The 24,876-nt window shown below is 54.5% G+C and overlaps 1 protein-coding gene across 2 annotated transcripts; it reads left to right on the forward strand.

The window, feature by feature from the left end:
- Positions 1–1,735: 1,735 nt before the first annotated feature.
- SMTNL2 (smoothelin like 2) lies at positions 1,736–20,819 on the forward strand (the record flags this gene model as incomplete). 2 transcript variants are annotated; one of them, XM_084237200.1, is made up of 8 exons in its annotated part: positions 1,736–2,206; positions 9,165–9,255; positions 9,764–9,997; positions 10,555–10,630; positions 11,489–11,668; positions 12,626–12,743; positions 13,104–13,255; positions 20,693–20,819. In XM_084237200.1, exons 1-8 carry the CDS (start codon positions 1,808–1,810, stop codon positions 20,817–20,819), a joined length of 1,377 nt encoding a protein of 458 aa, XP_084093326.1. In that variant the 5' UTR covers positions 1,736–1,807. The 2 variants fall into 2 exon arrangements, with proteins under 2 accessions (XP_084093326.1, XP_084093327.1); XM_084237201.1 differs by having other exon boundaries at positions 9,770–9,997.
- Between the last annotated feature and the right edge of the window lie 4,057 nt (positions 20,820–24,876).

Raw genomic sequence — 24,876 nt, forward strand, 5'->3', positions numbered from 1 at the left:
GCCCCTGCCCTTCCCATCTCTACCTATGCTGCTGGTGCAGGCACATGCCCAGGTGTACAGTTATGGGCCCAGGGGCCAAGCTGGGTCTGCAGCTGGTCCTTCCTTGGGTCCTGTGAAGAAAAACACTGGGTTTCTCTGTCTGAGACCTGATCTTTGAACTCAAGGCTCTGGTGCTCATACTTGTAGTGGCTATCAACTATTCTGTGGGAGAAGCAGCAGCAGCGGCAGCAGCAGCATCTCACACTCTCCATCAAAGATCCTATTCAGAGAAAGAATGCAGGGACTGATTTGGCTCCCTCTGTCCAGATGGCTATTTGGATCTCTCACTCATTCAAAAGAACGCATGCGCACCCCCTGCCCTCTCCCCCCGCCCCCCGCCCCATGCACATGAACGCCTTTTGGCACTTGATTTTTCTCATGAAATAATTGCTGGAAGGCTCCTTGGATTAGGTAACCCAGTGTTCCTTCCTGTCCCCATGGTGGAGGTGGGGATGGGGGAATCAGTGCTCAGCATCTGTTAGGTTGATCCAGCTCCTATGGGGCAACGCAGGCCAGCCCAGGAGGTCTGTGGCTCCAAATGTCTTGGAAGTTGAATGTCACAGGAACACGCCTTTCAGGCCTCCAGTTTCTGCAATCATAGGTGCCTGCCCAGCCACCAGGCCTCCTGCAGGTAGTCCAGGCCCAGGAAGGAGAAGGCGAATCAGGAAAGGTTGTTTTGTACAAAGAAGGATGGGACGTGCCCATTTCTGTTTTAATCAGTTTCATAATATACAGGGAAACTTACAGTATCTTTGCCCAGTCATCATATCTTGAAGTAACAACTGTTTCCATTCTTCCTTCTTTTGTGAAGGATTTTTGTGTGTGTGTAAGAGTGGGATATCTGGGCTTAGGCATGAAAGGAACTTGGAGAGGGATGGAAGTGGTAGCTCTGGGCCTACAGTGAGAGGCCAGTTACTGAGACCCTGATGGAGGGAGGGGGTGATTAGATCTAAAGTTACCCACCCCAGGACTTGGAGATACAGTCCTAAGTACACCCTGGGTTACCTACTCTGAACCCAGCCTCTCCTGCCTCCCCAAACAGGAGCCATTGGTGAGACTGGGGGCCCCACTGATCACTGGTGGGAAGGGTACAGAAATTTTGCTACACAGAGTGGCGCTGGGAGGGGAGAGCACAGAACTCAGTGACAGGGAGGCGACTTCCCCATCTGTCTCCTTCTTCCTTAGATCTTATAACAGGTCCAAGAAATTCCAGGCAAAGATCCCACAGGTGCACCTTGTAAGAGAGTTGCACATGCTGTAAAAGGACAGCGAGGGACACAGGGTGCGCAGTGGGAAGTCTCTATTCCCAGTGGAATCCAGGCCCCGCGAGTGGGAAGCCGGAGGGAAATACATAACCAGTGTCCATGGGCTCTAAGAGTCCTCCACCCGGCGGGCTCGCAGCCCCTCCCCCAGCCTAACGCTGCCCCTCTGCATCTAGGGGGCTCGACTCGGCACTTTTCTTGGCTCGGTATCCCAGAGAGGAGAGTCTGAGCAAACTCTTCTCCTGGCGCCTCCAAGGCCCGCAGCCTGCACCCTCTCGGGCGAAGCGGGGGGTGTCCCGAAGTCAGCCCCGGCCCCGCCCCCCAGACCACGCCCCCGCGCGGCGTCCAGTCCCGCGGCTCGCGGGGCCCGCCCCGCCCCCCGCCCGCCCCTCCCGCCGCCCCTCGGGCGAACCCAGCCTGGGGCGGCCAGTCGCGGCGGGGAGCTGCAGAGCTCGGCTTCTCTCCCTCGCTAGGCCCGCTCTCAGACCTGTGCGCCCTGCTCAGCCATGGAACCGAGCCCCGACGCCGAGGAGGCGCGCACCGTGCGCGAGGCGCTGGGCCGCTACGAGGCGGCGCTGGAAGGCGCTGTGCGCGCGCTGCACGAAGACATGCAGGGGCTGCAGCGCGGCGTGGAGCGGCGCGTGGCCGAGGCGTTACGCCTGGCAGGCCCGCTGGCGCGCACGGTGACCGAGCTGCAGCGCGATAACCAGCGGCTGCAGGCGCAGCTCGAGCGCCTGACGCGCCAGGTGGAGGCACTGGGCTTGGCAACCGGGCTGTCCCCCGCGGGCGGCACGCCTGGTACGCCCAGCCCTCCTCCCGCCTCCGGCGCTCCGGACCGGGCGCCCCGTCTGGGCACCGCACGCTTCTCCAGCCACGCCACCTTCTCGCTGTCCGGCCGCAGCCAGGTGAGCCCGGGGGAGCGCGGTGCCCGGGCGTGCATGCAAGTGCGCTTGCGCCAGAGGAGTGGGGCGCCAGAGGAGTGGGGCGCCAGAGGAGTGCGGCTCAGTACTCTGGTGCCGCCGGCAGTCGGGACTCAGTGCACGCGCGCGCCTCTACTCGGCTGCAGGAGGTGCCTCCACCCTCACCTAGGATTCGGTCCTGGGGTTGGGAACCACCTCTCTAGAGCTGGAGAGGGCTGGAGACCGTCCCAGCCTGCCCGCGGCACCTGTCTTCGGCCCCCTTTTCTTTGGAGCCAGACCCTGTTTCCTCCCAATTCTGTCTCCTCTCGAGCTGGAGAGCTGGGGTACGCCCCCTGTGGGTTCGATGCCACTTGGGGCCTTGTCAGCATGTTGGAGTCCCCGTCCCAGCCGCTCCCTCCCACCCCCGCCTTCATTCAAGCGCCCCCCAGGGTTGCGACTTCACTGAGGCCTGACCGCCCCCTGTTATTGATTAACCCCGACCCTGTAGATAGGAGTGGGGAGGAGGCACTCAGGGGGCGCAGCCTGGCAGCCGCATTTGGAACTTAAGGGGTAAATCCCTTACCGTGAAGGGAAACCAGACTTGAGCAGCCTCAGATTACTGGGGTCAGTGACTGGCCAGAGGCCCACACCTCATGGGGGTGGGGCGCAGGCCGGTGTGGACCAGTCACCCTCCTGGACTTGGGGCCTCCCGGAGTGGCAGTTCCAATGTTACCATGGTGTGTGCAGTGGCCCTTAGGTGGGATTTTCCACCCTGCTCAGGCATGCGCTTTGGGGTCGGTTTCCAGGGGCTGAGTCTGTTGTTTGCACCTGCTGCCCCTCCTTGGTTCAGTTCATCACACATTCAGATTTCCTGTGGAGGTGGGGTCTGGCTGTACCTCAGGGGCCTTGGAGGGGTGGCGGGTGTGATCAAATTAGCCCTTGCCCCTCCTTGGAGGTCCCAGCCAGAGTGGGAGATGGCTCAGATAGAGCAGATATCCTGCTCTTCTCAGCGGGTGCCCTGAAGGGCTTTGTCCTGGAGGCCCTGAGCTGCCACTACTGGTGCAGATGGGGGTGGGGTGAATGGCTGTGAGAGCAACATTGGAAAAGCTGAAAGGACTCACTGACCAGACAGAGCCTGGTAGGTATGAGCAGGAGGGGTCAGTTGTGAAGGCCTCCTGGGTGCTGGGCTTTGTCTCAGGGGGCTGGAGGTTCTTAAACATGTGCTGGTGGCAGAGGCCTTGGTGCCCCAGTGCTCTGTGTCAAGTATTTACAAATAAGGATGCACTTAATTCTGACCTATGGGCCTGACACACTGCATGTCTATGGTATAAAATCACCACTGTGAGCGCATCCCAGTCCAATAAACTGTGTCATGGGTGATTCCTGAGGTCTTATTTTAACACACATTTGCTACTTGTTTGCTCATAGAAGCAGCTGCCCAAAATTTAAGAGATAAAACCTCAGTCATACATGTATCTGAGCACATACGTACAGATGCTTCTGCCTACGCATATATGTGAGGGTTCTCTCCAGGCATTGTGCCAATGGGACTTGGTCTTTCTTCACCAGGGATCATCTAGACCTTTGGTTGTGGGAGAAATGAGCTGGGTGGGGGAGGGACAGGGTCCTCTTGTCTCCAGCAGGTTTCCTCAAGGATGGTGAGTTGGAGGGTGACTGGAGGTAACTTAATGTGATGGGCCAAGGGAGAGAGGGTGTCTGAGCTGGGCTGTTTGGAGAGAGGTCTCCCCGGGCAGGTGGTGGGTGAGAGTGTCAGGGTGTGAGCAGGGAGGCGCAGAGAGGAGCTCTGCCTGGGGGCTGGGGGTTACAATCTGGTGGAGATGCAGGCTTCTATTTGGGTCATGTTGAGCGTGAGGGGTTGTAGGACATCAGGGAAAGCTGGCCCAGAGCAGGTGGAGTCTGGATCTGCAACACTGAGAGTGATCAAGGCAGGAGGGGAGGAAGACATCAAGGCAGGCTAGTGGTTGAAGCCCCAGAGAGGGTAAGGTCTTCAGGGGAGTTATGCAGAGGAGAGGGTGAAGCTGGAGCCCTGGGCAGAGGTGGGTAACTGCCAGGGAGCTAGGAGATCGGGGAGAGCCCGCTCTCAGAAATCAGAAGGGGGGGGCCCCTTTTGGAAGATGATGTTGGGGGTCAGCAGGGATGCTGCAGCCAGCTGAGGGATGAGGATGGAGGCAAGGCTGGGGAGTAGGTTGTGAACTTCAGAAAGGCTGTAGAGAGGGGGAACAGCAAGTAGCACTGAGCCCGTGGGTGGAGGGCATCAGAGGCTCATAGCCCCGGAGCAGGGGCACTCTGGGCCTGAGGCAGCCCCTCTCCCCCTGGCTCCAGAAGCGCTGGTCTCACTTCTCTTGCAGCCTACCTCCATGGACCACTGACATGGGCTCCCAGCTGGTTTCTGGCAATGAGGGGGCTGTCTGCTCATGTGCTGTGTCCAGCAGCCTGTGATTGGGCACTTGGTTATGAATGGGAGCCAGGGTTCCAGAGCAAGAGTGGTCAGTTATAGCTGGGTGCTGCTAGTCCTCTGGCCTCTCATGTCTGTGTTGCAAGGGGTTCTGGGTGTGAGGGTCTCACCTGTGCACAAGAGCTGGTGGTGACTGTGGTCAGGTGTTGTGAAGGCTTGTGTTGTACTACCCCTCTGTAACCAGTAGAGACTCCTGTGTTTCCTACTGTTTCAAACTAGTGACTGACAACAGGGGTGGGAGGTGGTCATATTCAGCATATACATATTCCCAGAATTCAACACAGAAAGGGTTGATCAAATAATCCTCTTCCAACTACATAGTCCTTGACCTTGCTAGGTAGCGAGTAGCCAGGGAGGCTCTGGGAGGCAGGAGAGGGAAGGGAGTAGGATAGGAGTAATCAGGGAGGACTCCCTGGAGGAGGTGTGATTCCTTAGAACAGACAGGACCTGCTTTGGGCACATTTGCTGAAGTTTTGGCACATTTGTGAAGTTTTGGAGGCATCTCCTCTCAGCTGGACCTCTCTTTCTCTGGACCTAATCCAAGGAGAATTGATCCTGTTTGGTCCCTTGAGCTGAGTGGGCTGGGATTTATAACAGTGACAAAAGTGGGACAACGGCTCACAAAAGTGTCCAGAGTTATCCCCTGGAAGTGTCCTGGGCTGAGCTGGAGCCACCAGGACCCCATGACTGAGGCAGCAAAGTCCCTCAGGAACGACTGCCAGAATAGCCACGTCCAGGCCCGGCCATGAAAGAAACCAGACCCACGTTATCAGCCTCCTTTCCCAGACACTGTGCGATAAGGGAGTTAAATGCTTTAGGGAGAGTTTGAATTGCGTCCCTTAAACCATGATGTGAGTGAGGCGGAGAACACTCCCTCTCAGGAGGGCTGCATGTGGGGTTCTGGCTGCATGTGGGCTGTGCTGGGCATAGGCACCAGCGCCTGAGTCCACGCATGAGCCCGAGGGGGTCAGGATGCTCTGAGAGCCCCTGAAATATTATTCCTGTCCCTTACCAAAGTGTTCAAAAACTTCCCCAGTGAGAGAGTCCCTGAAGTCAGACTTACCTCATCTCTGCCGCTCCCCTAACGTTCTTAGGCCTGGGTTCCCTCATGGGGAACCTCCCCCTTAATAAAACAAAGGCAGGGGACCTGGAATCAGTTTGGTAGGACCAGTTTCAGCCCCCAGGGCTCTCTAGTGACTTCTATCCCAGAGGACCCTTCTGATTCCCTTTTCTGGGGCCAAAGCAGGCTGCCCCCCACCAAAGGAAGACCACCAGAGAGTGTGCTGGAGGCTCCCTCGGGTGGACGTAGGGAGCAGGAGAAGTGCTTGCTCCAGGCCAGCCTGGCTCTGGGGTTTAAAGACTCTGCTTTCTGTGAAGGACCCACTGGGATCCTTTCCGGACTCATTCCTTTTCCTCTGACAGGCTGACAGGTTAGTCCCAGGTGTCCACTCTGCCCTCTGGAAGGCCAAAGCGCTTTGTGCACAGAGCCTGGGTTGGGGCAGGGACCCGAGTCCCAAATTGACTCTGCTATTGCCTTTAGTTAGTGTAGGCTTGGGGAAGGGGCCTCTGGGAAGAGCCCCCGGCCTGAGGAGGAACCTGGGAGTTGGCTCAGCCCTAGGCCCCAGCTACAGTCCTGCCTCCCAGCGCGAGTTAGCCCCATTCTTTCCCCCTCCTTGAATTGCCAGTGACCCCTTGGCCAGAATCCGGCTGGTCCAGAACCTACTTCCTGTCTGTGTCCTTTGGTCCCCTAGGGCATTATGGGGGAGTGGGGGGCTTGCAACATGCAGAAACAGGCATCTGTGGGGCCCCCCATAGAAACCCACATTCCTGGAAAAATGGTTTCACCATCATTTGTCCCTTCAGGCCCCTGCCTGGACCAGTGGAACCTGTTGGACTAGGGTGTGGGGGGGCAGGGTGAAGGGCTTGGAGACCCCAGAGCTGAGTGGGCCTTGTGACAGGTGGGGGCTGAGGCCTCAGATGGACTGGCTGTTTCTCCTCCCCCTGCCCAGTTGGCTTCGGGTTAGCCATGATGTGGCTCTAGGGGTGCTTTCTTTCACTCTTGGGTGCCAGGAGATACCCCACACTCTTCTCCATTGTTGTCAGTGCACTGATACCTCCACCTCTGTCCTGAGTCAGAAGTTGAAGGGTCAACTGCTTTCCCAGGGGAGGCTCTCCTCAGGCCCTGAGACCTCTGCTCTCTCACTTCCCCAGCGACCCTAATGAGAGTCCTCTCACTTTTCTCTAAGCCTGTAAACATCGTCCTTCTTCCACCTGGAAAAAGCCCTCCAACTCCACTCCCTCTCTCTCTTCTTATAGCTAAACTTACCGTGTTGTCTCTGTTTCTCTTGCGTCCTCCCAGCCTGTATCTGGCCCCCAGCTCTGCCTCTGATGAGGAGCCCCAGTTCCTAAATCGGCACCAGTGACCTCTTTTTTTGCTCAGCCCAATGGATGTGTTTTAGATCCCATCTTGACCTTCTTGACCTCGACCCGAGGCCACCTTTGGACCGCTGACACACCTGCCTTCTCCATACACTCCTGCCCCTACCTTCTCAACATTCTTCTGGTTTTCTCCCTGCCCCTCTCGCTGCTGCTTCTCTTTCTACCTCTCAAACCTGGTGCCGCATCCCACCCTCTTCCCACCCTCTGCCCGCCCCAAGCCAGCTCTTCCTCTGCTGTTTTCTGGATGCGCGAGTCCTGCTTGTTCTCCATTGCTCCTCCGTCCTTTTTTTTCAAACTTCAGTGTCCAGTGTCCTCCTGACTGCAACTCCCTGATGCCACAGGTGCACCTCCCACTCATGCCCACAACTGACATCCTTGTTCCCACCAGCGCCCCCGCCCTTCCTTTAAGCCCGGGCTTGGAAGAGGCATAGCATCCCCCCTCCCTCCTCACCCACGCATTCACCCCAAAGTTCTGGGTTCTTCTTGCCTTTGTCTTTGCCTTTGTCTTCTTCCCCCTGACCCTTCTCCCCTCTCCAGGATTAGTGGGGTGACTGCCACTTGGTTTCCCCCTTCCGTGCCACTCTCTCATTGGCTTCTGAAGAATGTTTTAAAACACAGAACTGACAACCTTCAGCTCCTGTTTGTCTAAGGTCAAGTCCAAGTTCTTGGGACTGGCACCTTGGACTGTGGCACTTCTCCAGCCTCGGCCACCATGTCCCAGTGATGTAGAGTCAGAATGCTTTGTGTCTTCACATCTGTCCACTTCTGCCTCCTGCTTGCTCTTCTGAGTGTGACCTTCCCTCCTCGTCCACCTGGCTGACTCTTGCCTTGGCTCAGGTACTCCTGCCTCTGGGCAGCCCTCCCTACCCAGTGGATGAAGTCTGTCCTAGGCACGCACCCTTATGCTGACTTGCCACTGTCTGGTCTGCTCAGGGTTCTGGCTCCACCCACAGACTGACCCCCCATGGCATGGAGACCATCTCTTACACTGGTCGCAAGAGAAGCTGAGCTGTCTGGGGCCAGGAGTGGACTTTTATCTTCTGGGAACCTTGTAGACAAGGCAGGAGCCTGGAGGTGCAGCTGACCTCCCAGGCCACCCTGGTGGGGGTCTGCCTCTGTCCCCTGTTGCCAGGCAGACCTCTCCAGCCTTACAGATGGAGCCTTCTTACCTGCCTCACTGTGAGGGGCAGGGCTGCTGTCTCACTGTGGAATCTTGGACAGGCACATGCCCTCTCTGAGCCCTTGCGTCACATCTGTAAAATCAGGCTGAAAGCACTTCACCTGGGAGGGTAGAGCAAGGTGGGCATGCCTAGAAGGGCATGATGCTTGGTAGATGCTCCACTGGCATTTGGGTAACCGGCTTCTGTTTCTCAAACAAGGAAGTAAGGTCTGGAGAGACCTGATCCATGGCACACACTGGCTGGTGGCTCAGCCAGGAAGCCAGGTCTCCCTGATGTCTCTTGGCACGCTCTCTGCCCCTCCCCCCATCTGCTGCAGTTGGGAGGGTGTGGAGGGACCACAGGAAATTGTTCAGGCCATTGCACTCTGGACATCTGGACAAATTTCGTGACCCTGCATCCAATGAAAAAGCTTCAGCCTAGGGGCACCAAAGCCCAGCACTGTCTGCAAGGACCCGTGGCTCTGGGATTTGGCTGCATCCACGTAGGCGGCCATGCTGGCATGCCCAGCTGGGATGAATAGGGCCAGGCTTGCCCTTCCCTCCTGCGCCATCTGATCAGGCCTGGGGGAGGGGTGGCACCACCTCCAACATTCCTTCAAACCCTAAGTCTGACCTTTGCACCGAGTGGTTTTGGGTTGTGGGGTGAGCCCAGGGGAGGTGTTTGCCTCCAGGGCCTTGGGGGCTCAGCATCTGGGGCTGGGTCCACTGGCTGTGAGACCTTGGTCTACCATGATCCCCCTTGGGGGCTCTTGTTTTCAAAAGTGTGTGTGGTTTTCCCTGCTGGAAAAACCCAGAGGGGCGCTGGGGAGGGGTTTTGTGTGGGGCCGCTTCCCTGGCTGACTGGGCTGTGTGGGCTGGTGTCCCTGTAGAGCGTGGAGCATCACGATGAAGCCCTTGAGCCGGAGGGGAGAAGGAACTCCAACTTGTGCGTCGTTGAGAACGGGCACCAGCCTGGGACAGGTAGGGGCCGACAGCAGAAGAGGGATGGATGGGTAGATTTGGGGGTCAGGGTACCTGGGCCAGGCCATCCTTTGGCTAGGAGGGGGGCTTGGGCCTGAACCCCAACAAGTAGAGAGGCTGCCAAGAAAGCAGCCTCATTTAGTGTGAAGTAGAACTTTTCAACACAGGAAAATGGGAGATCTCTGAAAGTGGTGAGCTCCCCCATTTCTGGAGGAATGCAAGCAGAGCCTGAGGAGCTGTCTGAGTACTGAACAGCTTAGAGTAGACTGATAAGCCAACTAGTATTTACTGAGCTGGCCGGGAGGGAAGGTTAGAGCAGATGTCAACTCCAGTTTGAGCAGTGAGAGCTCCCCAGGAGGGGGAGGCCAAGGAGGCTGGAGTGGTCAGGGAGGCCTTCCTGGAAGGGGTGTGAGGAAGGTTCAGGGAGCTGGAGCCCCCCGGGGGAGCTGAGTCTCCTGTGGATGCATGGCTGACTCTTCTCCCCATCCCTCCTGGTCACATGTTCCAGGTCCAGATGACGGACTCCCTGAGGTCACCCAAACCTTCTCGGCACCAGACCTCCCCAAGCCTCGCCCCGTGAGCCTCTCCTTGCGGCTGCCGCACCAGCCGGTCACAGCTGTCACACGAGTTTCAGAGAGATTCTCTGGGGAGACCTCGGCTGCAGTTCTATCGCCCACATCTGCTGCCTTCCTCGGCCTGAGCCCCAGTGAGGCCACCACACCCTGGACTCCTAGTCCCAGTGGTAGGAACAGGAAAGCATGGCCGGGGGGCAGACCCTACCTGGAGGTGGGAGGGGAGGAGGGCTGAGGGGGCTGGCAAGAGTCTCAGAAAACGTGGAACCAAGCCCCAAAGCCCCAACCCTACCAATATCTGTCACTGCACCCCAATCCCTAGCCCATCTGCACTATCAAATGGAGCTCATGGACATAAGCAGGTGGCTACTGTAGGTCAAGGCTGTGGTTGGAGGTAGTCTCTTGCCCTGTATGGCCTCTCCCGCTGTCCCCCTGTGACTGTCTTTGGGCCTGTGGTCAGGCCTCGGTGGTATGTCCTGGGATGGGGCTCGATGGGCTTCCAAAATAAGTTTGGGGAACAAAGTGTTTGTTTGCCTGGGCCCTGCAGGAACCCTCTATGTCCCTGTCTTCCTTCCTTCTCAACTATTGGCTGAGCTTACCCTGGGGCCTGCCGTTCAAAGTGATGCTGTGTGAACAGGGCAGGCCCCAGTCAGAGGAAGGCAGGAGGGCAGTGGCTGGCCCTCACTGGGCCCAGGCTTTGTTATTTCTCTTTTCTTTTGTCCTGCAGAGAAGAATGTGTCTCTCCCACGATCGTTTTCGGGCTCTGGCTACGGAGCAGTGGTGGCAGGCAGGGGCAACGACAGGTGAGTCAGCACTGTGTTCCTGGTGGGTGTGCTTCGCCTTGGACATAGGCTGCCCAGGTCACCTGCAGGGAGCTCCCTATGCTGACCCCAGTGGGAGGCACCCTCCTTGTTTGGGTGCCTCTAAAGAATGAGGCAGCAGAGTTGCTGGTTGGGGTTGGAGCAGGAGAAATGAGGCAGTGGGTCTTGGTGGAAATTTCGATTTGGAAAAATATGACTGTAGTCTGGTTTCTCTATGAAACTGTCCAAGTAAATCTGTCAAAGATTTTGTTGGGGGAGGGGAGTGGTGACTCAGTTTCCAATGGAAGAAGAAGGGTAGGAGGGTTTCCTGGCTTCCTCTTCATGCATCCTGGCTGGCTGGGGTCCTTCAGAACTGGTGCCTCCTGCCTGTGGACTGATGCCTTGCCCGGAGAGGCTGTAGGTTGTGGTCCAGGCCGCCTCCTGGCCTGTGGTGTTCCTGTGCTTCCCCAGGTCAAGGGAATGGGGTGGGATGGCGTGGGGTTTGGCTCTTTTTTTCTTTTAATAATAAAAAGAATTGTGACTTTCTGGCAAACTTTTCCAGGGGGGAGACAAAGGGGGTCATATCTAGTGGGGGTCCTGGTGGACTGGTTCTAGGCATCCTCTTGCCCAAGGAGAAGGTCTTGGCAGCACCGACACCTCCCTCCCAGCTTGGGTCTGTTGGCCAGGCCTCCTTCAGACCTCAGCTTGGTTCAGAAAACCCGCCCAACCGGTTAGGGACTAGAGCAACTGGCCCTTCATTTCTGTCTGCCTCTTTCCACATTCGGTGGGGAGGGGTCCCTGGGGCCTCCGGGAGCTGAGATGGCTGAATCTGTGTTCCTGACTCTGTGGTTCTCCCCTCAGCCCACCTATGGTGACGCCACCCCAGTCTCCCCCTTCACCGCAGCCGCCAGCCATGACTCAGGCCCATCGCCCGGGGGAGCGCCGCCGGGAGCTGGTGAGGTCTCAGACGCTGCCTCGCACCTCTGGGGCACAGGCCCGGAAGGCGTTGTTTGAGAAGTGGGAGCAGGATACAGCTGGCAAGTACGAATGCTCACTCCAGAACAGCCCAGTCCCAGACTGGGGTCAGGTGGGCGTGGCAAAGCTGACCCCATCTTGCCCCTCAGGGACCTTCCCCAAGATTTGACCCCTGGGTTGAGCCACAAGGTCAGAGCTGGGCCACATTGTAAGCTGGGGGGCAGGGCAAGGGGCCAGGCAAGGCCTGCTGAGAAGCCCTTGCCTCTCCATTCCCGGAGGGGCCCAGCCTGCCTCACCCTGAGTTCTGGATTATAGCTCCTTGGCTTTCTGGGTGTGACTGGGGAGACGTTGGGATTCGTGGCAGGAGCTGGGAGGAGACACAGTGGACCTGGAATGCCCCCAGCCCACTATCAGAGCCTCGTTCCCCCTCCCTCAGGGATGGGATCTGCCTCTGCACGTATCACCAGCCCTCCTGTCAATGCCTATGATGACGAGGATGACCCCAGGCCCGCTTCTTGACTCTCGTCAGGGAGGAGACCCTGGAAGTGTTGTCAGTGACCCAGAAAAATTAGTCCTGTCTGTTAGAGTGTCCTTGGGACCTGGAGGAGCTAGGAAAGCTAGCCATCCAGGCTGGGAAAGAGCCTGTAGGGGAGGTGGGCTCAGAGGGAGTCTCTGAAGAAGGGGTGGGGGAAGGGAAGTGGGGAGGGTGTTCCACAAAGGTCGGCTCAGCTCCTCTGTCCCAGGATTGCCCAGTGAGCCCTGCTTCCTGGTGTGGGACATACACAGGGGACCTGGAGGGAAGGGGGTTTGTCCTGCCAGATACCATCAGGGGTGGGAGGCTGTGTAGCTGGCCTATGGGGTAGCGAGGGGAGGCCATATGCTGATAGAAGAGCTCCACAGGGTAAACACAAGGGGGGCCTCTTTCAGATGGTGTGAGAAAGGCTAGGGACACCCTGCCTCTCAGAGGACATGGCAGTGCAGGGCAGCCCCCAGCCCCCACAGCAGGCCTGCCTCTGTCCACAGGGGGAAGGGCGAGGCCCGGGCGAAGCTGAAGCGGTCACAGAGCTTTGGCGTGGCCAGCGCCAGCAGCATCAAGCAGATCCTGCTCGAGTGGTGCCGCAACAAGACGCTTGGCTACCAGGTGAGCCAGGGGCCTGCTGTGGCCCTGGGACCCCCGTCAGAAGCTTGACCGAACATTGCCCTCTCTCCTTGTTCCCCTGGCCAAGGCAAGCACTGGGGGCGGGGCATGAGGTAGGAGCTAGAGAAATTGTGCCTTCCCAGCGGGTCCCTGAGTGTCCACTGCATGCACTTAGGAATCCCATATGTGGACGAGCAGGTCTTGTATGCCTGACTGGGGAGGCCTGGCAGCTACAGTTTGTTGCTGAACTGGATGGATGGTGGGCTTTGGGGTGGGGCTTGGAGTATCTGCTTGTGGAGTGGACTTGGAGGGGGCACAGCAGCCCCCACACTGCCCTTGTCTTGAACATCACCTTGCTTGCAGCACGTGGACCTGCAAAACTTCTCATCCAGCTGGAGTGATGGCATGGCCTTCTGTGCGCTGGTCCACTCCTTCTTCCCCGACGCCTTTGACTACAGTACCCTGAGCCCCACACAGAGGCAGAAGAACTTCGAACTGGCCTTTACCATGGCGGAGTGAGTATGCTGGTCCTGTTGGCTGCCAGCCCTGGCCTTGTCCCCTAGCCTGACCTCTGCCCAGTGGAGCATGGGGCAGACAGGATTGGAGCTGCCATCTGCAGAACCCAGGGACCCTGAGGCCATCAGTCTATCTGCCTCTTGTACAGATGGAGAGAGGGAGGCCTGTCTGGGGGGATTGCCCCTGGTCACTGGTGGTTGACAGTGGCTCTTCCTGGTTTATCTGTCCTGCTTAGTGCCCCGATTCTAGTGGCCACCTTGGAGACTAGCCACAGACAGGGTGTTGAAAATGACTATAGCTGATGATCGGCAGGACACTGAATAATACCTCCCTGGAGGACATGTAAAAAACCCTAAGTAGATTCTGCCTCCCTAAACAGTGCTCTGGCATTGATAGGAAGGTACTGACCTTCCTGAGTTTGCTCACAGGAAGACTGGCTGCATGGAGAGACCTGGCTGATGACCTGGCAGTTTTTGGGCAGTGGATCCTACCAGTTCACAGTGACCTGGCAGGGAGGAAGCTGGGGAATAAATACTCTGCCCTCACTCTCCTCCTGCCCTGTCACTGGGGCTTCTTGTTGGCTGAACCCAGTAGGAAGGCACAGCGTGGGGAGCCATTGCTTTTGTACATTGCAGCCCCCAGCTAGAGGCCCAGGCACTGATGAGGGTGTTGAGCTTGATGCTGAGCTTCATGGAATTTAGGGGAGGGAGGTCTGAGGGAAGGAAGGCCTCCTCGAAGCTGAGTTCCCTGCAGGAATATTTACCATTCTGTCCTGCCCAGTCTGCTCTGTCCCTGTGATGTCAGCCTCTGTGACCAATCGGGATGTGATTGACCATGAGTGTTCTAGTCTGTATCCCCTCGCCCCTGTCCAGGGGGATGCTCTCCTGTGCTTGCTGAGTTGAAAGAGCCCTCACCTCAGGCCTCGCCTGCCCTCCTCACTCCATTCCCACCTCACCTCCCAGCCCCGTCCCAGCCCCTGGTACCCAGCCCAGCCTGGTGTGGGAAGGAGGAGGAGTTGGCAATTTACAAGACCCACACTTGGTATTGTAGGCCTTGCCTTGAGCTCAGGCAGCCACCCATCTCTAGAGCAGCTGCCTCGCCCAGGGGGCAGAATCGAGACCCTGGCTCTGAGCTCCCTGGCCTGAGTTCCTGGAATCTCGATATTGTCCCCATTGTGTTGTCTTGGATGACGTGCTCAGACTCTCGGCCCCCTTTGGGGTCATAAGAACTCCTTGTATACTTTAAAAGCCTTCTCTTTCTTGGCTGCTTGGGATTAGCTGTCATCCTAATTGCAGAAACAGCTCTGGATGGAGTGTGTTATGCAACTGGATCCAGACGATGGTGAAGTAGAGCCAAGTGTAACGGCATGGTGTTGGGGAGGGGCGCCCACCAGGAGGAGGTCCAGCTGCTTGAAGCCTAGATATGGAGACTGTCAGAAATCAGACTGTCAGAGTCTGCAGTGCCAGGGCTCTGACGTGGGTACCCCTAGACCCATCCCAGCCGGCAGGGTCACATTTGGCTACAGAGTTCCCCATCAAGTCCATTGGGCCACACTGTGCCAGCTCATGCCCTGGCTACCTCGATCTCCCTTAGCCCTGGGCCAGGCCGGGCAGTGGCCGGGAGCAGGAGGCCCCATGGGGTGGTGGCCATGCACTCCTGCTCGAAGGGAACGCGGCTTTCCTTGGCAGCGGGGCCGGGCAATTCATGGCCTGTGTTTCTCCACAGGGTTTGAGCTCACGTAGCCTTCAGACTCCAAACAGATGTTTCTTCTATTCCCAGCCTTGGGGGCGGGGTGGTTAAGGGGAGTGATGGAGGCTCTTCCAGGTTTTGTCTCCCTCCTCCTAAAGCAAGCAGCCTGGTGAAAATCTTGGCCCTGCCTCCCTCTGGCCTGTGCCTACTGCGGCTGGGGAGGGGCCGACGGTCTGCTGGCACCTGAGACGAGTTCTGCTCTTTTCTGCTGACTTTAGGGGTGGGAAGGGGGTACCAATAGTAGGCCTATGTGGGGGGCCAGCTGGAATAGGGGAAGGTAGGTGGTGGAGAGAAACGGGGAGTTTGAGCTGCCTGCCCAAGGCCTCATGGGAGGATAGTAGCTTGGAGTGTCCAGCTTCTTGGAGACTCGGCTGGTTAGAAAAGCTGGGAAGAAAGCTCAGGGATACCTGCTTGAGGATTCTGGGGACCATTCTGGCCACCATTCCTTGCAAAAGCCAAGCAGACACCAGGGCCGTGGAAGCCATCAAGAGCCACGCAAGTGGAAGGACAAGCCAACAAAGGCAGGTTTTTGTGGGGGTGGGGTGGATGCTGAGGCAATGTGGGGTGGGAGAAGCAGGGGTACACTCTTTGGAAGGGAAGGGAGGGCACTGGGCCCTCCAGCATCAGGTCCACTTCTCCTGAGGAAGTAAACACTTTCAGACCCTTCTAGGAGCAAGGGCCTAAAGAGCACCAATGTGCCCCAGGAACCTGTGGCGTGAAAGTGGTTTGTGCTGCCCCTCCCCTCAATAATTTATGGTCCCAAAGATTCCCTGAGGCCTAATCCGCATGAGGGATGTGGTGTTGACAGCAAAGTGATCTCCCCTTGTGGGACAGGTGTTCAGGGCTTGGACGGCAGAGGGCCAGCCCCTTTTATGGCAGGGACCCGACCCCTGCACCCTTTTCTGCTCTCGGCGCAGTGCAGGCTAGAGCTGGACGTGCGGCCGCGGCTCCCACTTGCCCTGCGGGGAATGTGCCCTGCTCTCGGGTTACCCGAGCAGAAGGGGCTTCCAGGCTATTTGTAGTGCCCATGTGTCTCTGTCTAAAACCAGACAGGAGGCTGCAGTCGGAGCCCTGGCATCCCAGGCTACATTTAGAGAAGGCTTAAAAAAATAAAAATAACCCCTTGAACACCAAGAGCACAATAGACAGGAGTAGGAGAAAACCCTCTGAACATTTTTAACCCCAGGCAAGGTGAAGCTGTTTGAAATGGTAGGAAGTGAACATTAACCCCGCTCTTTGCTGTGTGCTGGCATCTGAAGTATTCGTACTTTTTCCTTTGTACTAGATCATGTTGTTTGTGTCATTGCTACAAAGGCAAGTTTTTTTGTGTTTTTTTTTTCTCTTTTTTTAATTCAGAAGGCATTTGGGGCCTCTATATTTTGAGACAAATGTTTTTATAAAAGTCAATGCCGATCGTCACTTTTCTTTTCTCATAGCCTATCTCCTGAGTCGTGTTTAACCTGTGTCTGCAGCTTCTGGGAATCTTGTCGTTCCTGTTGCAGCGGGGTGGGCTGGGGAGCAGGTGGCTGTGACCTTGTCCCCTGGTTGTTTGCTGGGGAAGCCAATACCTTGCCCAGCTCTTCCTGCCAGCCTAAGGCCTTCCCTCCTCTCCTGACTGCAAGGACTTGCTGCCTGTGCTGAGCAGAGACCTCATAATCAGAGGGTAAACCAACCTCTGGCATGAAGGAGGGGTGGGCCTGCTCTCCCTGCACAGGTTGGATATCACCTGGAGATGCCAGCAATTCTGGGTGTTCTCTGTGAGGAGAGCTCCCAAAAAACTAGAACCAGCTCAGAGGGGAGGGTCCCAGATACCCCTTGGGGTGGGGGTGGGGAGGAAATGAAGGAAGGAACCAGAGATTGTTCCAGAGAAAGTCATGAATATGACAGTTCTCTTCCAACATGGAAAGTGCTCTTTTGTGGGGAAATAAATGAAACTGAGGATGGCCTTGTGGGACCAATAGATAAACATAAGGGAAAACTCTCACGGCCAGAGCCATCTGCAGAGGGATTGAACTGTCCTGGAGGAAATTAGGTTGGTCCTCCTTCCTGGAGGTAAGAAAGCCTAGACAGGTCCCTCACAGATGGTTGGTGCTTCTGTTGGGGGTATGTGGAGGGTAATAATGCAGTTCTTCTCCAAGGCTGATGTTCAAGGTTCTGGTGCCACCCTCATTTGATGGGGCAACAATCACCCACACTGTCAGGGTGATAGCAGAGCTCTGGGATTGTCTCTGCAGAGCTCTGGGGGTGAGGGAGGCAGGGAGGGAAGGTGCACTCAGGTGCTGCAGGTGAGAGGAGGAGGGCACCAGTTTAAGTGACAGCTCAGGAAGGTGAACTCAGGGTCCTGGTTCTTCTCTGTGGAACTCAGATTTATAATTCTTGACCACCCAGTAGGCATCTTTGCATGCCTACCCTCTTCAGAGCACCTTTTGCCTCATTCAAGCCTTGCCCTGTCCTGTCCTGTGGAGTGAGGGTGCCCTTTCTTTGGGCCAAATCCACTTGCCACCCCCACGAAGCCATTGGACTCTCTTACTGGCTCCCTGCTCCAACCCAAGGGGGAGGCAGAGATAGGATATGGGACCGAGGTCTCCAATTCGCCTTGACATTTGGTTCTTGATGGGGCTTCTGGCCTCCAGCCGGCCCCACAGGGCAGGTTTGGGTTCCCTGTACATGTTTCAGTCTTTGTATTTGGCACACTGGGAACTGGTAGAAAGTGCTGTGTGATTCATGCAGGCTGGCTCCCGAGCTCTGGGGTGTAAGGCACATAACCTCCCCCACCCCCGCCCAGAGAGGGAGCAAAGGCGGGAGTCTGATTTTCTGTTCAAGAAATTGCACTGACAGGTGAAGTGATCAGCAGGGCCAGGGCTGGAACCCGGCCTCTCTTCCCGGTTGATCCACTTTGCTTTTTCAAGTGAGGCATGATAATAAAACCAAAACAGACTCTTGACATTTCTTGAGCTCCTATTATATGCCAGACTGTTCCATCTGGCTCATGGGGATTAGCTCATGAGTTCTCACGCCACCTTGAAAGGTGACTGTATTTCCAGATTGGGAAACTGAGGCCAGGAAAAAGTATTTTGCCCAAAGTCATAGAAAGGCTGGAGCTGGAATGTGACATGAAACCCAATAATCGAGTACTTGTCCATGTGTGGAAAGACGGGGAACTCCGGGAACGACCACGGCTATTGAAGAAACGATGTTGTGGATTGTCCCAAATGTAATCATTCTCACCCTTTTGGTTCTGCCTGTTGATGTCAGGACAGCCACGTCCAATACCCTGGGGAAGCTTCTGGTGCTATTCTGAGACCAATGTTTTATTTTAAGACTCAGCACTGGGATAGGTGGTGTGATGTGTGGTAGCCCAGGATACTCATCTCCCCACCTCCACGAGACCCCCAGACCCTGAGACCCAGGCTCACCCACTTCCCCTGTGAACAGCAGAAGGACGGCCTGCTGCCCAGCTCAGCCAGAGGCCTGCTCTCCATGCTCTCCACACCAGCAGGCCAAAGTCCAACCTGAGTTTCCCAGAGTGTGAGGCACAGGCCCTGCGGGGTAGGGAGTGGATATGAGATGATTTTTTTTTAAAGATTTATTTATGCATACAAGAACTGGGGTATAGGCCAGAGGTGTGGGGTGGTGAGAGGATTCAGCAGAGACAGAGTGGGGAACAGAACAGGCAGACTGACTGAAATACACTGCTGAGGGAATCAGTGGGCGAGACAGGAGAGGTCTGCTGTGCCATGTGGGTAGCTCCCTGGCTGGGATTGAACTCATGCTGCAGAGGCTGCTGATAGCTTCACAGTGCTGTGCTTAAACCCTTGTGCCACAGGGAGGCCTGACACGAGATGAAGTTTTTAAAAGAGTTTTTAAAAACTTTGAGTTGTGATTCTTTAGTAGATAGATCAGTTCAGTGGTTCATGACCAGCATTTTCAAAAAAGCTAGGAAAGGGGAATGAGATGATGATAGAAAAAAAATGAAATAGCAAAATATTGGAAGTAGAAAAGGCCAGTAATTTTGTGTAGCTTTTTCTTTTGTTTGTTTGTTTAAAGATTTATTTATTTATTTACATAAGCACTGGGTACAGTCAGAAGTGCGAGAGGGTGAGAGGATCCACCAGAGCCAGAAGAGGGAACAGAACAGGCAGACTGACGAAATACTTTGCTGAGGGGAGCAGCGGGCATGGCAGGAGAGGTCTGTCACGTCATGAGGGACCCTCGCTGGCGGCCGGGGATCGAACCTGCGCAGCAGAGGCTGCGGGCAGCTTCGTAGCCCAGTGCTCAACTGCTGCGCCACCAGGGGAGACCCAATTTTGTGTAGCTTTATTTCCACATCTATGTGTGTGTGTGTGCTGAATCATGATTAACAAACCTCAAACTATGGATCATGGCAAAGAAAGCTTAAAAACAGTTTTAGGAGGCATATGGACAAGTTTGATTTTTAGTTTATTCATTTTACATTTATTTTTATAGTTCATCTTGATTTTCTGTATACTGCCAGTAGATGCTGAATTTTTTTAAAGATTAATTTATTTGTGCATACAAGAACTGGGGTGTAAGCCAGAGGTGTGGGGGGGGGAGGGGCGGTGAGAGGATTTACCAGAGTGGGGAGCAGAACAGGAGGATCTACTGAAATACACTGCTGAGGGGAGCAGCGAGCGAGGCAGGAGAGGTCTGCTGCACCATATGTGGGTAGCTCCCTGGCTGGCTGGGGATTGAACTCGTGCTGCAGTGGCTGGCTATAGCTTAAAGTGCTGTCTTTAACCCCTGCCCCACTAGGGAGGTCCACTAAATACTGAATTTTTAGTGAAATTGAATTTTATATTAAATCACATTTTTATTTATAAAATATGACTAAAGGGCCTCCCTGGTGGTGCAGCAGTTGAGCGCTGGGTTGCGAAGCTGCCCACAGCCTCTGCAGCACCGGTTCGATCCCCGGCTGCTCCCCGGCCACCAGAGGAGGGTCCCACATGGCGCGCAGACCTCTCCTGCCGCCCGCTGCTCCCCTCAGCAGTGTACTTCGGTCCTTCTGCCTGTTCTGCTCCCCGCTCTGGCTCTCGCCCTTCCGCGTTTCTGACTGTACCCAGTGCTTGTATAAATTAAAAAAAAAAAATCTTAAAAAAATAAATAAAATATGACTAAATTAATATGATTAAAATTTTAGTGGAATTAGTGAACTTTTAAAGTAAAATTTAATTTTGCATAAAGCTGAAATAGTTAGTCTATGAAGTCAAAATGAGTTATATAAGTGTGTTGAGCTCCAGTAAAAACAATCAGTTATTCCAACAGCAAACAGAGATGATTCAGAAATAAAACGACAGATGAGAGCAGATTGGAGGTGCATTCATGGTGAGATCCACATGAACTTCCTGGGAACCCAAGGCTGACAAGTCCCTAAATGACCTTTGGAGGGGTCTGGGCCTCAATTCTGCCTGAGGGGAAACAGTGGGAGTTGCAAGGCATTGTAAGTGGGGTAGTTTAGGCAAGTGTGGGAACTCTGCCTCCTGACCTCATTTAGAAGGCTCCTGGATAGGGGGGTTTGGGAAATACTGCATTAGGCCAGGGACTCTGAATTCCTGGAGGCACTTGGGACCCTCCAGGTCCGGGCTGAATTCTGTCCTGGGGGCTGCGATGATGTGCCCAAGGGCTGGCTGGCTGTGGACCGCCCTCTGAGGGAGGCCTCTGTGTTTCAGGAACCTGGCCAACTGCGAGCGCCTCATCGAGGTGGAGGACATGATGGTGATGGGCCGCAAGCCAGACCCCATGTGCGTCTTCACTTACGTCCAGTCTCTGTACAACCACCTGCGTCGCTTTGAATGAAGGCCCTCTGGCCTGGAGAGCCAAACAGCAGCCCCGGGAGGATGCCTTGGGCCACTTGTGTCTGGAGTCAGGACGACCCCCAGAAGACTTGCATTTTGGTGTGGAGCGCTGTTTGTTCTGTGATGTGTGACCGCTCCGTCCCCAGGGCTGTGGCCCTGATTACAAGTACGCTGAGCAGTGCCTGACAGCTCCTGTCACAGCCCAGGGGTGGACGGAAAGTGAAGAATTACCAGACAGAGAGAGAGAAACAGAGAGAGAAACTGGTGCTAAGTAATTATCTTCCTAAAAAAAAAAAAGTACTTGTCTGTAGTTTCCGGAATGTTCAATAACAATCTTCCCTCTGGTGAATTTGATACCTTGGCTTTACAGGGTTATGTTGATCACCAAGTGTTTTTTATCAAAATACCCAGAGTTTTTTACTTCCTCACACTATTGTAGGTTCCTTTCCTCCCTCCCTCTGGGCCACTGCCAGGAAATAGAGAGACTGCTTAATCAGCAGCTTGACAAAGAAGACCGAAGTCTTGGGAAGAAATAGTTTAATCACTCCCAGGTCCTAGGCAGCAGATGACCTTCAAGTCACCTCGGCCCCCTGGGGAGACGGGAAGGCTCTGGCCTGGGCCCTGGAGCAAGCAAGCCTCCTGTCCTTCCCAGGGGGCCCCACAAGTGTCTGACTAAGAATAGGTTCTTGGGAAGTTGACACTTTTGGGGATGGACAGGCCCTTTGTGCTGAGAGCTAGATTTTATTCACTTTTTTAGGGGATTTGCTGCAGATATTTATAAAAAAATAACTCCATCTGTATCATTGACGGTTTGTACATAAAAAGATGTGTCGAACTTCCCTTGGGGTCCGTTATTTCTGTTTGGGAGATTCAGAACCTGTGAATAAGAGATTTTGGACCCTTTTCAAATGAAAATCTACTTAAATTTCCCCTTAACTGTTTCTGTAACCAAATTTTCAGCCCAGAAAGTTGAAAATCACATTCGCGCCCTCGGAACTTGCCCACCAGTCGCCCATGTCCATATTATCCAAAGAGCGTGAACAGAAAGTCCCATGGATGGTGACCGAGGGGTCTGTGAAGAACAGTGGCCCACGAAGGCGGGTTCTGGGGTGGCCCCATTATGGAGGAAGCCCATCAAGAAGAGCTGGTTTATTTCCACAGCTGTTTGGGTGGTAGGATTTTAATAGAAGTTCTTTAGAGTCTGTCAAGTCACCACCACCCTTAGCTTATTCTTATTCAAGAACCATTTTCTAATTGGGTTGGATTTTAGCCACGAACTTGTAGAACTTCCCTTTAAGGGGCTATTAGGTGTCTTTAGTGCACTCTAAACATCAGCACCTGTGTGCCTTCATAGAGTGCATGTGTGTATGGGGGGCCAGGTGTCTTTGGCGGTATCGGGGAGAACACGACAGAGCTTGCCAGGTGGATGAACACATCTGGCTTGGTGAGGCTGCTGCCTTGCTCAATCCTTTGGATTCACCCACAGTGGGACACATTCTCTTTCTGGCTCTCTCATCGCTTGGAGCCTCAGGAAGGTGAGTCCTATTATTAGCAAAGGCACAGCACCTGGTCTTTTTTTCTCACTGAGGCTTAGGGTTTCAAATCTAAAGCCAGTTTGGGAACGCAAGGGCTCTATAAAAAGCATGCCTATATGCTCTGAATGCTTGGCATATGTTAAATGGAGCACTCCTGAACTCTCATGTGGCCTTGCACCTTTGTACATAAAACAGAGCAGATCCAGCTAGCATTAGGAACAATTTCCCTTAAACTTGAGGAATAGTTTCCCTCATGCCTCATATTCAGAATAATAACAGACTAGATGTTTTAAAAATAGGTTCTACAATGTTCTTGTCTGATCTTTGGGGAGGGGGAAAATGAAGGTTCCTAAGATTTAATGGGTTTTAAACTTGATTGCCTCTAGGATGAAGCTTGAGGGTTCCAAGACATGGGGTGGGGTGGTGGGGGGAATGCAAGGAGATCACAGAAGCTCAAGATGTTTGGAAACCACCATCGTAGATCAGGGTTCCATGAACGGTCCCATTTTTGAGGTCCTATTTCAAGTCGACTTCTGCCATGTGTGGTACCAGGGATTACACCTCTCCCCCGCACCCCCTCCCAAGAAGAAGGATTTCTCGTAGTTGCTTGTAAGATTCTGCTTTTCCAGATAGATTCCTTCACCTGGGTTTTGTTAAAACTTATTAAGTCTGACTAAATTGGCTTGTGCGTTTCCCTGAAGTGAGTATTTTGCCAGAGCCAAGATGGGTTTTAGCTTTTCTGACAGCTGATGGATATTATTCAAGGCAAGTGAGAGCTTATAAGCACTTTCTGAATATGATATAGCACATACTGGATAGAGGAGAATGTACCGGCCAGGTGTTTGGGGAACAGTTTGTTAAAGCCAATGAATTTCGCAAATGTGTTAGATGATGAAAAGTTCTCAGCTTTCCCGGCTGCAGTGGTCAGCACTCTGTAACTGGAGGAGACCAGGGTGAGAGACGATTTTGTTTTCTGCCAAGCCAGGTCTATATGACTCCAGGCAATAAGATGGCAGACTGAAAATGCTGATTCAGTTGGTCAGTCTGGGTGGGACACTTAGCAAGGCCACAGAACCATCTCTGGATTGGGTTTCTCGGACTGGTGCCAGGCAACCAACTCATGCTGAGGAATTGATCCTGCCTGTTGAGATGGCCAACTTAATTCCTCTTTTTCTCCTCCTCTTGCTTTTACGCCATCGCTGATCATCAGCTTCTGCAGAATGATAAATGCACTTGGTATGATTATTATCCATCTTATCGCTCTCACTTTCAAGCCCTGCTTTGGGGTTGCTTTTGATCTTTTATCTCTTGGTTCTCGGACTTGCTTTGACGGCAAACAGCTCTCTTCGTCCTTTGCGAGGGCATGTTAAAACTACCCAGGCCTGCCTCCTCCCTAGAAATCACCAAACAGGAAAAAAAAAACACCCAGGAAGGATGAGGCCAAGGATCTTGTGCTCTCTGCTGGGTACCCAAGTAGCCTCTATAGAAGCAGATGGCCCACCTTGAAGCACTAAAATGAACAGGAGGCTCCGAATCAGTTGTGCAGGTGATATGGTTGGTGGCACAAAAGAGATGCTGTAGGATAAGGTAAAAAAATCAGGCTTTTCTGCCCTCCCGCCATCAGGATAGATGAGGGAACCCTGTGATCCTGAATGCATGGCTGATGGCGGGCACCTGAAGTGGGTACACCTGTACTAGGACTGCTTTTAAGGGCGGTGTCACGGGGACGCCAGTAGAAGCCGAAAGAGAAGCCCGAAGCAGAAGCAGAGAACGCCAGAGAGCCCAGATAGAGTGAAGATTTGCTGGGGGCTGGGAGGACTGCCAGCCTCCCAGCCCCCAGCACCCCAGCTTGCCACGTACCCGCTGAACCCCAATAAAAGACCTGCAAAAAACCACTGAGGACTCTGACTCCTCCTTCACCTGGTCTGCATGGGATCAGAAAACCTGCACTGTGTCCATTCCTACCCTTACAGATGCTAAATAGCATTTTGGTGTATCTTGACTCTGCATCCTCATCTCTTGAGTTGATGCACAGGCAGGACCTACATGCTGTCAAATCCATACATTTTATAAACCCAATTTTTAATCCCAGTTACAAATCTCCTTAGCATGCTTGACATTTTTTTTTTTTTAAGATTTATTTATTTATACAAGCACTGGGTACAGTCAGAAGCGCAGGAGGGTGAGAGAATTCACCAGAACCAGAGTGGGGAGCAGAACAGGCGGACTGACCGAAAACACTGCTGAGGGGAGCAGCAGGCTGGGCAGGAGAGGTCTGCATGCCATGTGGGACCCTCGCCAGTGGCCGAGAATCGAACTGGCACTGCAGAGGCTGCGGGCAGCTTCGCAACCCAGCGCTCAACCGCTGCGCCAGCGGGGGAGGCCCATGTTTGGCATCTTGGCAGCATTGGCGGGACCTCTCTCCCTGGTTTCCGTGACTCCACCTCTCTGCCTTTCTTGCCATCCTAGCTTCCTGTTCCTCTCTATCCCCCCTCTGTGTTCCGTGCCATGTCCCGGATTCCT

Source organism: Talpa europaea (assembly GCF_964194135.1).
Source record: "Talpa europaea genome assembly, chromosome: 7".
Classification (NCBI taxonomy): Eukaryota; Metazoa; Chordata; class Mammalia; order Eulipotyphla; family Talpidae; genus Talpa; species Talpa europaea.